This window comes from Ceratotherium simum, chromosome 3 (assembly GCF_057802395.1).
Source record: "Ceratotherium simum simum isolate JZ-2026a chromosome 3, ASM5780239v1, whole genome shotgun sequence".
NCBI classification, from domain to species: domain Eukaryota; kingdom Metazoa; phylum Chordata; class Mammalia; order Perissodactyla; family Rhinocerotidae; genus Ceratotherium; species Ceratotherium simum.
In genome coordinates this window covers 69,525,897-69,539,613 of record NC_141902.1, presented here as the reverse complement: position 1 = coordinate 69,539,613, position 13,717 = coordinate 69,525,897, and the positions used below count along the sequence as shown (strand labels likewise).

The 13,717-nt window shown below is 53.8% G+C and overlaps 1 protein-coding gene across 2 annotated transcripts in view; it reads left to right on the top strand.

The window, feature by feature from the left end:
* TMEM266 (transmembrane protein 266) overlaps nucleotides 1-13,717 on the top strand; it is a 117,768-nt gene that overhangs the window by 65,385 nt on the left and 38,666 nt on the right. Inside the window, exons 4-5 of one of the 2 annotated variants that reach the window (XM_004421856.3) lie at nucleotides 4,143-4,297; nucleotides 7,320-7,393. In XM_004421856.3, coding sequence (XP_004421913.1) covers nucleotides 4,143-4,297; nucleotides 7,320-7,393 — 229 coding nt within the window. The remainder of the gene's footprint in view (nucleotides 1-4,142; nucleotides 4,298-7,319; nucleotides 7,394-13,717) is intronic. The other variant, XM_087428761.1, reaches the window with a different exon arrangement.

Below are 13,717 nucleotides of genomic sequence, written 5' to 3'. Positions count from 1 at the left end.
GTGTGAAAAGGGGGCCTCGTGAGTTCACTCTCAGACTGGCATGGTTGAGGGGCTGGAAGCTGAAGGCAGTCAGCGTGCTGGGGGACGATCGGGCTGGCACGGGAGTAGAACAGGACCGGAGCGGTGCACACAGGCTCCGTTTTGCAGCTGCCCTGGGGTTCTTGGGGAACTGCGTTGGTTGTGCCAAGGGTGGTGGAAATGCCATGTGCCCTGGGTGGGGTTTGATAAGCTGCACCCAGCACCGAGGGGGGAAGCCTCGCCTCCTCCCACCCCAACTCCTGGCTCCTGTCCTTCTGGTGTTTATTGTGCTGGAGGTCCTTTGGGGGCTGAATAGAATTTTATGGTGAACAGTTCCTATTTGGTATACATTAGCCATGCCCCCAGATCTCCGCAGGCCTTGCTCCCTCCAGCTTTCTCAAATGTCCCTTTCTCAGCGGTGACTACCCTGTCCCCCTTATTTAAAATGTCACATTTCGTCCCCCCGTTTTTTTTTTCCCCACAGCACCTACCACGTTGTAGTACACTAGATAACTTACAAAGTTGTTCTGTTCGTTGTTTGACTCTCTTACCCACTAGAATGTAAACTGCCCAAGGGCAGGATTGCTGCCCATTTTGATCACAGTGCCTACCTGGCACATGGTGTGCATCCGGCCATCATTTCCGGATCTTACCCTGCCTGATTTCTGAATCCTGCCGTCTGCCCGGTCCCCTCCTGGCTGAGGTGTGCCGTGGTATCAGGGCCAGGCCAGCTATTGCCGACTTCGGACCACGGGTGACTCCGGACACCTGCCTGCAGCTCCTCCCCTGGCTGCAGGTCCCCAGGCTCGGCCACCCCACTTGGTACCTACAGCTTCCCAATTACCAACCCCTGGTCTAGTTAGGAAGTTTTTCTAACCAAACAAGAAAATAAAAATCAACATTTTATCATTTTAAGCAGCAACATAAAATGACTTCTCCCTGCCATGGAGGCAGGTCAAGATTGGAGTCTCCTGTTTATAGGGAGAGACTGCCACTTGAAGAAACAAATGGTGTGTTTCATCCCCTTCTCCCTTTGGGACCTTCCCCTCTGGGTAGAAGAAGCAGTCTCTGAGGGGCGCACCCCACGCCCCGGGGATGTGCAAGGCGCAGATGTGAACAGGTGCCCCCCTCCTCCCGTTGAGCGTGCAGGCGCGTCTTCCTGCTGGCTGCTCAGACCTGACACCGTCCCAGGCAAACAGCCTTCGCAGCTGCCCTTTTTATTTATAACTGTGGAAGGTGCTTGGCTCAAATTTCAGATGACAATGAAATGGCATCAGTTTTAGGGGCCACAGACAATTGGATGGGTTTTAGAGAGGATGTGGAATTGGAGCTGGGTCTCCTTTGAGACCTGGCAGTGACGGTGCTTGGGGGGAGGAGTTAACAGGGGGCCGAGGGGAGCACGAAACTTCCAGAGGAAGTGCTGAGGCAGCTGGAGGCTGGGCGCGACCTGAACTCGGGGTGAGAGGTGTGCGAGATTAAAATAGGGCCAGCAGAAGGGGGGCAGGAATGTCACGTTGTGGAAGAAGAAGGAGGGGGAGTAGGAGAGACACGCAGAGGGATCAGGAGGAGAGGAGGTTAGCCCAGACGGCTGAAGATACCTTAAAATTAAAAGGGTCTTGCATACACAAAAGCAGTGCACAGCTGATAGCTCCGTGGGTAGCAGCCTCTAGGCTTCCCTGGGCCTCTGCCCCCCTGAGCTCAAGATGGAGGCTTCACGGCTCTAGTCCTTCTTGCCTGCGGCTCCTGGACAAACACACCCAGCCCCTCCCACCGGTAGCTATCTCTTGGGCTTTTGTCACCCACACTAGCTTCTCCCCTGTATCCCAGGGTTCTCATGCATTCCTCAGACCAAATCACAGCCTTCCTCACCAAGCTTCCTCGAGACCCCTCTGCTCTGAGTTTAAGGTTGCCAGGTTTAGCAAATAAGAATACAGGATGCCCGGTTCAGTTTGAATTTCAGATAAAAAATGAATAATTTTTTAGTATCATTATGTTGTATGCAATGTTTGGGACAAAATTACACCAGGAAATTGTTCATTGTTTATCTGAGATTTAGCTGGATGTCCCGTATTTTATCTGGCAGCCCTCCTGAGTTCTGCGTAGTGTCAAGTTTGGGGCTTGCCCTGTAGCCTCTTGCTTGTGGGTTGGCCCCTGTGACCCTGCGAGAAAGGGGAGAGAAGTGCTTCTGCAACGGCCTTCGAGACCCTCTGCAATGGACGGTGAGGGCATCATCAATGACCTTCACAATCGGGACTCCACTCACCTGTGTCCTCCTGTCTTCTGTTTGTTCCTTAAAGAGAACTTGTGGCCTGGCTGGTCTCCTTGACCCTCACCCCGCACTCTGGCCTCACTTCAATCACCCCCCATCCAACGTGCCCTCCTCCTCTCCCTCCATCACCTCTCCCTCCATCCCCCACCCCTCTTTCTGGAACCAGCTTCCAGAGGCTGGGGACTGAACCCCCAGTCTTTGCATTCACAGGACAGTGCCTATCGTTCCCGTAGGTTTTAGAAAATATCCAGAAAGACTTGAATAAGCTAAGTTTCCTGCCAGTTTTCTTGAAGAGCCATGAGCTTTGTCCCACCTTCCAACAGCTGGGGGCTCCTTTGAGCTGTCTCTAGACAGAGCGTGAGGAAGAAATCTGCTCCTTGAGGCATTCACGTTATTCCTTCTTGGAGGAGGGAGCACTTCAAAGCAGAGCTCCCCCTCCCAGCGACACCCTTGGGATCTTCAGGGTGGGCACTGGCCCCCTCGCAGCAGGCTTCAGCAGAAGCCCATCCCTCTGGATGGGAAGGACAGGGTGGTGGCCAACTGGAGGCCATCAGATAACTTATCACCGTCGTCATCATCATCATTATCAATCCGTGTCAGTTACCTGGTGCTTTATCAATCAGATACATTTTCTTATTTAACTTCCAATAACCCTAGAGGTTAAGGAGTTTTACAAATGGGGAGGCTGCAGCCCAGAGTGCCTTGACGTGGTCGCAGGAGGCTGAAGGCCAAGCCAGAAGTAAGGACTCCCCAACTAGTGCTGTCAACCAAGGCTTTAGGATGCCTAATTCTTCCTTGTCAAGGCAGGCAGGCAGGCAGGTCCAGCTCGTAACTAAACTACCGAGACGGTGATGTTTGACCTCAGCATTCCTATGTCCCCTCAGAGGCACCCCTTTTTCCTGGGATCTTGTGTTCCTGAAGGAGTGGATCAATTGCCCTAAGAGACCCACCCAGCACTGAGATTCTGTGCCTCCTCTCCACTTCCAAACCCATTCAGGAAAGATTCTGTCCTGAGTGGCCTCATCTTTACCTATGAATTTCAAGACCATCTAGTCAGGGTTTCCCAAAAGATGGTCCATGGAACACTAGTCCCGCCAGAGGCTGTCTGACAAAAGGGTACCATGGTCCAGCAAGTGGGGGAACACTGATATACTGTAATCCCTTTTGGAACATGATGATGCATAATATCCTATTAAAGGCACTGAAATATCCCACAGAGAAAAATATCCATGTAACTTAGTTTGATCCAAATTTTCCAAAACTTTACCAACCATGGAAACTTTTTATCAAGTAACAACCATTAACATTCTGTGGAACCAGCATTCCATACCCCCTATTTTGAGAAACAGGGATCTAGTTCAGATCTTTCCTTATATAGCTGAAAAAACTGAAAATGCATTCATGAATTCATTGAGCATTTACTAGAGGTGAACTGAGGATAAGATGCCTAGATGCCAGAACCTGTGCTAGGTTCTGAGACCACACAGAAGCATGTTATTATTAACAGCTCATTTTCATGCAGCCACTTTCCACATAGCCAGACTCTCACTAACCTTTGTGATCTTCAGTCTTCACAACAAGCCTATGAGATGTGGGTTTCACACCTATCTTAAAGATGAGGAGACTGAAGCACGGAGAGATGCTGTGAGTTGCCTGGATCAGCCTACACCTGAGCTCCATCTCTTAATGAGATGTTTTTGCTCTCCGTAAGTCTACCCAGTGGCCTCTTGAATAAGGTTGTGTTTCACCAGGAGGCATGGAGCCTGGGAGGAGAGACGCGGATGGGTTTGAGAGAAGGGCTGTGGCCGGGGTCTCACCCCTCTCAGTGTGTGCTTCCCCACTTTTGTCCCCACAGGTCTACCTGGCTGAAGCCGTGCTGTGGGAAGAGAGCAGCCGTGTGGCAGGTATTTTTGCTCAGTGCAAGTCTCAACAGTTTCCTGGTAGCCTGTGTAATATTGGTGGTGATTCTCCTGACTCTGGAACTTCTAATAGATATAAAGCTTCTCCAGTGTGAGTAGCAAGAGAGATACATATGCAAATACGTATGATGTCAATATTCAATGTGCATTCATCAGGGGTCCCCAACCTGCAGTGTGGCCTGCCCGCAGCCTGACGCCGCTGCCGCTCCCCTGGTCCCATGGCTTGTGGGGATTACCACCGGGGAGATCTGGCGGCTTCTCTCCGTCGCCCCCAGCACCAGTTTGCTTGCCCCTCTCCACCCAGTGTGGCATCTTCAGTACCCCTCCCCAGCATTCCATGATCAGAAACTGATGAGATCAAAACTGTTGGGGACCCCTGTATGCACTTTTTTTTTATTGTTCCCATTTGGAATTTTCCAGGTTGGAATTTTCTGTAGTTTAAAAGAGTTCCCATGTGTGGAGGCGTATCATCTTGTAGTAACTAATAACAACAGCAACCTCAATGACAGTTTGATTCCTTGTATTTTCATCCAGCCGTAAGTTGGCTGTGTTATTTATATATAACATGACAGTTTTGAAAGCAATTTTATGTACATTTGACCTTAGCAGCAACCCTGTGAGATGGGCAAGGTTGATACCATCCCATTTGATAGACAAGGGAATTAAGATGTGGAGAAGTTAGACCTTCCCTAGGTAAGAGGTGTTGGAGCTGGGACTTCAAGCCACCAGGCCATTTAATGGCGTGGCCAGTTCTCTCCCACCTTAGGTCCTCTTGGTGTTTGTCCTCATTTGGTGTTTATGGGAACCTGATGCACATGGCAGCCGATGGCTTGTCTGCTACCTCTTCTGTCCCTCTGGATGTCCTGTGGCAACATGGCTGTCAGAGTAGAGGGCCTGCTTCCTGCCCCCGTCCTTGCAGACCCCTGTTTGGTGCACCAGGGGGAGGGCCAAGGGTCTTGACTCTTGGGTTTGAATGAATGAGTGGTGTCTGGTAGAGCTCCTGGTTCCTCATAGTTCCCCAATTCAGAAAGTGGATCATTCAAGTACAAATAAACAGGTGAAATTATTGGCCCCCTGAGGGAGTTCCGCGTCTGCCATTGGCAAGATCCAGGATTGTAGAGCCAGCCACCCCCAAACCCATTCAGTCGTCTCGGACTTGTTTTCTCAAACGGCCCCGTTCCTTTACTGGAGCCTCTGTACTCAAGGTCCCTTAAAGCTCCTTCTATCCGCCTTCCCTGCTCTCTAGAGGGAAGCATAGACTTGCTTTTGTCTGATAAGCCTCGTTGGGTTTTGTGCCGCTGATAGCCCCTTGGTTCCAATGAAAGCATCTTCCAGCATAAAGTGACCAGCCCTGGTTTTACCCTCAAGCTGTCTTCAATTAAACCATGTTGTCTACTTTCCCTCCCACTCATCCATGCGTCTGCTTTTTATGAGGTCTGACCATAACGGAGTCTGTCTTTCCCTGTCGTGGATTATACTTGGGGCCCTCGGCTGCTCAGGTTGTGACAAGGCATTGAGTAGAACTGAGAACCCAGCCGACACTGGAATTCTGCTTAAAATTAAGTATCCAGGAGATTGATTTTGGTGGGAGATCCAATAGCAGCTCATAAAAAGCATCTTAAATTCCATAAAATGCATAATCAGAGATTTATTGCTCTTCTAAAGCAAACCGTAAAAAAAGGCACAGGAATTCATTTGAGAAATAATGGGGAGAGATTTTATGTTTTCAGAATCATCTAGAGGTCTTTTCAGAATCACACAGGCCTCAGCCTCTTGGTTCCCACTGGTATTCGTGTGGCCCCAGGACAGAAAGTGTCCACAGCGTCTCCAGGGCTCACTTTCTAAGGGTCACATTGGCCCAACACCAGGGGACCCTGAAGTCTCCCAACCAGAACCTGGTGCTGCAGCCTTCTCCCCAGACATGCTCCAGGACCTGATTTCTGCCTACCACCAGGGGTCACTGATCTCAGAGATTTGGGGGAAGGCTGTGGGTTCCTCTCTTTTGGGCCAGCCCACCCCACTGATGGCTCTGGGCATTTTCCTTTGGCCCCCAGGGTATGCTGAGCAGGGTGCTAAGCAGGCCTGGCTGGAGCCCAGTAGGGAAGCAGCACAAGGGTGTTCTCAGCAGCGTTCCTGCACCCTGTTTTGGCCCTGCCCCACTGCCCCAGGTGTCCCGCCAGTATCTCTTTCAGGCCTGCTCTCTGGGAGCATCCCCTTCCACCCACTCCCCATCAAAGCCCACGTGACCCTTGTCCTGGGCCCCAGCACCCTGCTTTTGGCCTTGCTACCTGATTAAACTATGCCCTGCTAGGGCTCGGAGGCTGGTTGTGGCTCCTGTATGTTGAAAGGGCTTTCCAGAGATGGTGCCTTAACTCCAAGGATTGAACAATGGAAGGTGAGGTAGGAGCTTTCAGTGACTGACAGCTCTCCCTACTCACAGTCCGGAGTCTGGAGGCCAGGAGAGCAACTGGGAAGTTGTAGCAGACTCCAGCCACCTGCTCTGCCACTTTGGGAGGCTGTCATCCCCCACCCTGCCCCTGGCTCTCTCTTCTAGTCCTTCCCCCAGCCTTCTCCCCGAACGCCCTGGCCAGCACCACCATCTCTGCCACTCAGAGTTTTCAGAGAGAAAAGTCAAAGTACACTTGCCTTGAGTCCCATGAACCATGCACGGCACTTTGGGGGTGCATTGTGGTAGGGATTTCTGAAGGGGATTTCGTCTAGACCTGACTGAAGCTGCTACCCAGATCAGAAAGCTGTAGATGTCTTCCCCAGTGCCCCCAGAGGGCTCCTTTCTGGGAGGATGGCTACAGCACAAAGCCCACCGAGGCTGATGGGACTGAGCTGGAACTCAGAGAGGTGGCCTGTGGGGGAGACGGAGGCAGTCCCTCGATGGAGGGAAGAGCAGGAGCATTGGTCCCCCAGCCTTCCACCACCTCCTCACAGACATTTAAAGCTGCCCTTGGTGTTCTCTCGCCCAATTTCATCCAGATCTAAACGTTCACATGAGCGGGCCCCGGGCTCCCTGGGGTCTGCCCCTATGCTGCGAAGCCCCTCGACCAATGCACCTAATTCCTTGCTCCTAAAATTGGCCCCTATCACTGTGTTCATTGCAGTTTCCAGTGCATTCCAGTTTGCTGGCATAATTCACTGGATCAGTCTGGTCATCCTCTCTGTGTTCTTCTCAGAGGTAGGTAAAGACTGGGGCCCTGTGACCTTCTCTTTTAAGGCAACTCCTGTTCTGGAGAGACCAAGCTTGATTCTCTAACACTGACTAGTGTGAGGCCCTCTACTAGCCCTCGAGGCTGCGACAAGGGAGACACAATACAGGGAGCTGACTTCTATGCTAGAGATGGTGTAGGAAGGAGCAGCTGGTGACCCTGCCAGGGAGGCTGGGCCCCAGCAGGTAACCGCCGAGTGGAATCCCAGAGGATGAGCACGTGTCCACGTGAGGGGTGGGCGATGACATTTGTGAAGGTGAGACTGAGCAGGACGTAGTTGAGGGAGACCAAGTGATTCATGTGGCCAGTAAGGAGCAGGTGAGAGGCCAGGCTGACGTCCAGGGGGCCTTGAGGTGGGGAGAGTGGTTAGGATGCTGTAGCTGTGGTCCTGGGTGCACAGGTGGCCTGCCCCTTGGGGCCGAGGCATGCAGAGGGCAGAGAGGACAGAGTCACAGGCTGGGTAGTGGACTTACCAGGTGCTCTGCGGGGTACGGGGTTTGGCTGGGCTGAGAGCCACGGCCCCTCAGTGTGAGCAAAGGGGCACGGGATCAGGGAGCATGGACACCCTTCACTGTCACTGGAGTCGACTGATAAAGCCCGTATCTCCGTGTGTGAGGTAAGAGGGAGAAAGCTCCTGGGAGCTCCTGGGCACTGAGTTTTAGTGGGAGCCAATAGCCCAGTGTGGGACTGAAATGTGTGGGAAACCAGGATCCCAGCACATTTCTCTGCTTTTTCACAGGGATAAGTGACACTTCTTCTGAGCAGTTCCCAGGCTGTCGCAGTGATACCCTGGCCTGCATTTCAGGGCGTTGACTTGGGGCTGCTGCAGCAGGGTCTCCTGGGGAAGCTGAGAAGACTGGACTTTATCCTGCAGGCAGTGGCGAGTTATAGAAGAACTGGAGACTTTTGTGTGGAAATACTAAGAGAGCAGACAACCAGCCCAACTCAGCTGGATAACTGTTCCTCTCCACCCATGTGCTCCCACCCACCGCCACAGGTCCACATTAGCCCATGCAGATCCCCAGTGGGGCCTTTCAGCGTGGTCAGTGAGCATGGGAAGAAAGACAGAAATAAATAGGGCACAGGGCACGTGTGCGCCCACACACACACACACACACACACACACAGCTCACTTCAGTGCACGTGCTGGTACCCTGGGAGCATAGGGGAATCTGAGTCCTAGAGCACATGGGGCCTTGAAGGGAGGAAGGATACTGGGGAGAGAAACCACATGGGCAGAGGGACAGATGTGGAGAATATTTTGTGACATGATCAGGGAGCCCAAGTTGTCAAGAGTCCCAGGGTCCTCCTGTAGGCCAGCTCTGGCCCCATCTAATGACACTCAGTCAATCAATCTCTCTCTTTCTCAACGGGAGGGCTGGGCCTCAGGCCTTGATTCCAGAATCCTAAATCAAGATGTAGGGTGTGGCAGGGCTGGGCAGCAGGCATTCCAAGCACAGAACATTCTCTTCCCAGACCTCGGCTCCTGCAGCCCACGGAGTTGGCCTGCCAGCCAGGGCCTGAGGCTCAGGCTGTGGGTAGATCCCAACACTGCCCCTCCCGCGAGGTGTCCCAACCAGCTCACTAGGACCATTGCCCTGGAGGTGCCTCAGCCCCCAAAACAGTGCCTGCTCCCCAGCCTGCTGCCCCTTGGAGGGTCCTGTCCTCCCCGGCCTTCTTGTCTCCTCTCACCACGATTCCCTCCCACAAACACATGGGCTGTGGCCAGATGTCTCCTTGATGCAAACCTTGGAAAATGTGCCGTGTGTCTGGGACTGCCAACAAAAATGTTTAATCAGTTGCTGCGGTTCTTCCATCTATCCCTGTGCTTTGGTTTTATTGGCTTTGCAGAATTTATTACCCAGCGTTAATTTGGCATTCCCTTCCTGTCACTGCCAGAGACGAGCCACCTGAAACAGACAGGCCCCTGTGCAGAGGAATCTCAGCCTCAGACCCCCACCCGCTCTCACACACACACACAGCTAGGGAAGAAGCTGGGGCTTCCCACAGGCTCAGTGGGGAGAGCTGGGGGGCTGGGGAGGAATGACTGCACCCCTGACCTTACCTTGTCGAAGATGATAAGAGTGGGGTGGACCCGTAACAGGGGTGTAACATAGGAGTAACAGGAGAGCAACGAGGGTAGCAGAGGGGTAACGGGAGTAACAGAGGGGTAACAGCAGAGTAATGAGGGTAGCAGAGGGGTAACAGGGGAGTAACAGATGGGTAACAGGAGAGTAACAGATGGGTAGCAGGGGCATAACAGAGGTGTAATAGGGGAGTAACAGGAGGGACCTGCCTCGCCCAGTGCACACTGCCCAGTGTGAACAGCAGGGCTGGTACACAGTGATCTCGTGACGAGGCAGCCCAGCTGGTGAGCCTGGGTTTCCATGTCTCACTGAGTGCCCAGGAGAACTGAGAGGCAGGACCTCGGGGCTAGAACGGACTCATAGGGACGGTCTCACAGAGGTACCCCTTCACCTGCTCCTCCAGAGGGTCTGGAAATGTGTAAGGGCATTTGTGCTCCTCACAGCAACTGGGGCACCTCGAGAGGGAAGGGCTAGGGGAGCTAAATGTCCCTCGGCAGTGGATCAGGCCTGCGTATTCACCCCCCTGGAAACGCCAGTAGTGTCCTTTTAAAACTACACAGACAAGGAGAGCAGCCTGGGGTTACGCTGCTAGTTCTGGCCAATAGTGGCCCCAGGGCTCTGGCTCCTCCTCTGGTGTCCCACCACTGCATTACCCTGGTGCCAGCAGGTTGGAAGGGGGGCAAGAATCTGGGGGAAGGACCAGGGCCCAGGCCAGAGAGAAAGAAAGAAAAAGTCGACCCTGCAATGCCTCTGACCACAGACCCAGCACAACTGGCGTGCCCCCCTCATCTGGGGAGAAATGAATGTCACCCCGGCAGGGCTGGTCCCTTCTTTCTCTGGGAAATACCCAGGGACTTGGCTGTGGGCCGAGGGTGAGGTCGCTTCACGCCTGCTTGGACTTACCGAGCGGGTGTTATTTCATAGGCAAATTCCAAGAAGGTCCGACCCAAAGGGCTCCTGATGTGGTGGAGCCTTTGGACTTGTCCTCGGCAGTATCCTACCCTTGTCCCAACTGAGCTTTAGACAGCCCTAGAATGTGGGAATATGAGCTGGGAAACTGAGGCCTGGAGAGGAGTGGAACCCTGCCCAGGGCCTGCAGGAAGGACAGGCAGGACCAGACACAGGTGTCTGGTGGACCTGCAGTGCTCCATGCCATCCTTTGCCCATCTCACAGCTCTGAGAGCTATTCTGTTCTGTGTGATCCCCAGATGACAGAGCTGGGCCCAAAGAAGGAAGTGTGAGGCTGGTTTGGGCTCAGTTTGAGGATCTGTTCAAACCGCTGAGCTATTCAGCAGTGAGACAGATGCTTCTCACAGTGGTGAGTGGGCACCCCTCAGTCAGGCAGGCTGTGCGGGGTCCCTGCAGGGGCCCGAGGTGAAAGTGGTGCCTGCGAGGCTTCCTGGACCCTGCTGCTCTAGGTCACCCAGGGTCACCACGCTTGCACGTGGGCCTACAGCACCAAGAACAGGCAGAGCCTTTGGAATCCAGATGGAGGATTGTGCAAATGGTGTTTCTAAAGCACAGCCCCACCCTTGGCTGAGGCCAGGCCCAGCCAGCCACTTGCAGCCAGGGAGCCCAGCTGCTTCTCTTCCTAAGACTATGCGAGGACTTGGGGCCTGGCCACTGTGCAGCAGGGCCCTAGGTAAATCACAGGACGTTAGCCATTGGATTTGGCAACAAGGGGGTCATGGGTAACCAAGGTGTGAGCAGTTTGATTGGAGTGGTGGGGCTGATGTCAGATTGCAGTGGGTTAAGTGGAGACCGCTCTAGAACCTTTGCCTGGGAGAAGCAAGAGGGCAGTGGCTTAAGGGAAACGTGGGCTCAGTGAGAGATTTTTCAGAATGGAGGAAATTGAGAATGTTCACATGCTGAGAGGAAGTTCTGGGATGAAACCATGCCCATCTTGTGTATTTCAGTCTCGTCCTCACCCGAGGCCTAGCATGGGGCTGCGTGCATCATGAGCATGCTCCACCCTACGGGCCTTGAACCCGTTCTTTTAAGGTAGCTGGGAACCTCCTGCCAAAATGAACCCAGCACAGGGAGAGACGGTGCAGCCGGTTTGTCTGTGAGCCCAGGTCCCTGGAGGAGTTGGCTACTGCATCTGGTCGGGGGATTCACCTTTAGATCCCTAGGGAAGAGGCTACCCAAGGAGGAGGCAGTCTCTCTGGGTCACAGTGCCCCATGCCCTTGGATTTGGAGGGTTTGAGGGTGGAGGAGTGAGGGGGAGGCTGGTCACTTTGCTCCCGTTTTATCACCCCTAACCCTAGGGGGCACCCTTGTGCTGCCCTGCAATCACCCTTCAACCAGTGCTTGTCACCCGGCAAACCTTTCTTTTACACACCAGTTCAAGACTGCTTTCAGCCCCTGCAGAGGGTTCTCACGTTTCTTACTTTTTCCTTGTAGCTGGATCCTGGCCTACATGTCTTCTTCTTGCTGCTGTTGGGGGGCCTTTGGGTTAGGGGGCCAGCAGCCATCTTGGCAGTGAAAACCAGCCTGAGAGCAGATCTGCTTCTTAAGATGTGCCAGAGGTCAGCCCCCAGCCCCTGGTACCCACCAGGGGTTTTCCTTAGGCCAGCCTGCTCCCCTGAGCCATACACCACCCCACTCCCCACCCCGCTGGCTGCAGCATTGTGGGGGCACGGGCTCAGGGCTGGATGTGTGCTGTTCCCTTCTCCCCAGCTGGTGGGCCCAGCTTTGGGATGGTTCTGCAGGGAGCAAGGGTGCCAGCCCCAACTCTGCTCACCAAGCGGTCAGCCAAGGGACCTCTCTTTGCCTGGAGAAGGGGTGCCTTTTAAAAATTTGCACAAAGGCATCTTAAAGACTAGCAGGTGCTTCTGCTTGCATCCCCCAAGGTTCCCAAACCCTAGGAGCCTCATCAGGCCGCTTCCCAGGGAAGGAGGCTAATTCCCCTAAGGGGAGGGACTTTGGCGTCAGGTGATGGGAAGGGCAGGAGGCCCTTGCTGCCATCTGACTGAGGCAGGGCCTGGAGCAGATGCAAGGGTCAGGACTTCCCACCACCCCCTCCTGCCTGAAGCCTGAACCCCTTCCCTGGGGAGAGATGAGGGGAGTCCCTCCTGAGAACAGGGCTTACCGAGGAAAAAGGTGAGGGCACCTGGAGTGGGAAGGAAGAGGGACCTGGGGACCAGAAGATTGACCTGCCTCTCTCTCAGCCACAGTTTCCGCATCTGTAAAATGGCGTAAGAGGTGGGCTTATAGTAAATACTCAATAAATGGTGCCATCCTCGAGGTTTTGCCAGTTCTGGCCTGTTTCACATGTCGGAGCATCCTCATCTCCAGAAGGCAAGGTTGAAATGAAGAAGGCTTAAAACCCCTAGTCCCAGGAGGGAAGGAGGCAGCTGGAGCTGAGGAGTCCAGTTCCCTCAGACCCTCCCTCCAAGTCCTTTGCAACTCTTGGGGGAAGGATTGGAAGGCCGAGGGCTCTGGGGATGGAGGGGGTGATAAAATACCTGTTCTTGTTGCCTTCCTGCACTTCTATTACCAAAGCTCCTTCCCAGCAGAGCTTTCTAGCAGCGCGGTGAGGCGGGCAGCGTGAGGGGCACTAGTTTCACTTCCTTCCAGGTTCGGATGGAGGTGCAGCTGAGGGATTTGGCCAGTGTCACGTGGTTAGTAAGGGATAGTCAGAGTCAGGAAAGGGACCCGACTTTTGACCCCGGATCTAATGCTCTTTCTCCTTGTTGCGTCTGGGTTTGCAGCCTCCCTGTTTTCACCCAGGGCGTTGTCACCTTACACACCCCTACCGTACTGTTGGGTACCCCAGGGGAGTTTGTTAAAAAGGCATATTCCTGGGCCCTGCACCCAGAGATTCTGATATCCTGGATCTCCATGAGAGCCCAGGAATCTGCATTTTAAACAAAACCCCTAGATGTTGCTGAAGCAGGGCGTCCTTGCCTGCACGTTGAGAAACACAAGCCATCAGTGGCTTGGTCAGCCTGTGTTTTCGGAGATGTAAGACCTGTGCTGGCTACCATGAGGTGGCAGGGCAGTGTGGCTAGGTCCCTTCCTCCATGGACAGGGGACCTCGGCAAAGGATGCCGCAGAGGAAAAGTCACCAGGTGGGGTGTTTCGGAGCTGGGTTCTCATTCTGGCTTTGACTCCGACGTGGAGCATCCATTTCCAGGCCACCATTCCCCCATCTACAGCAGGAGGCTGGACCGGGAGGTGTTTCCTGAGCGCTCTCCATAGCTG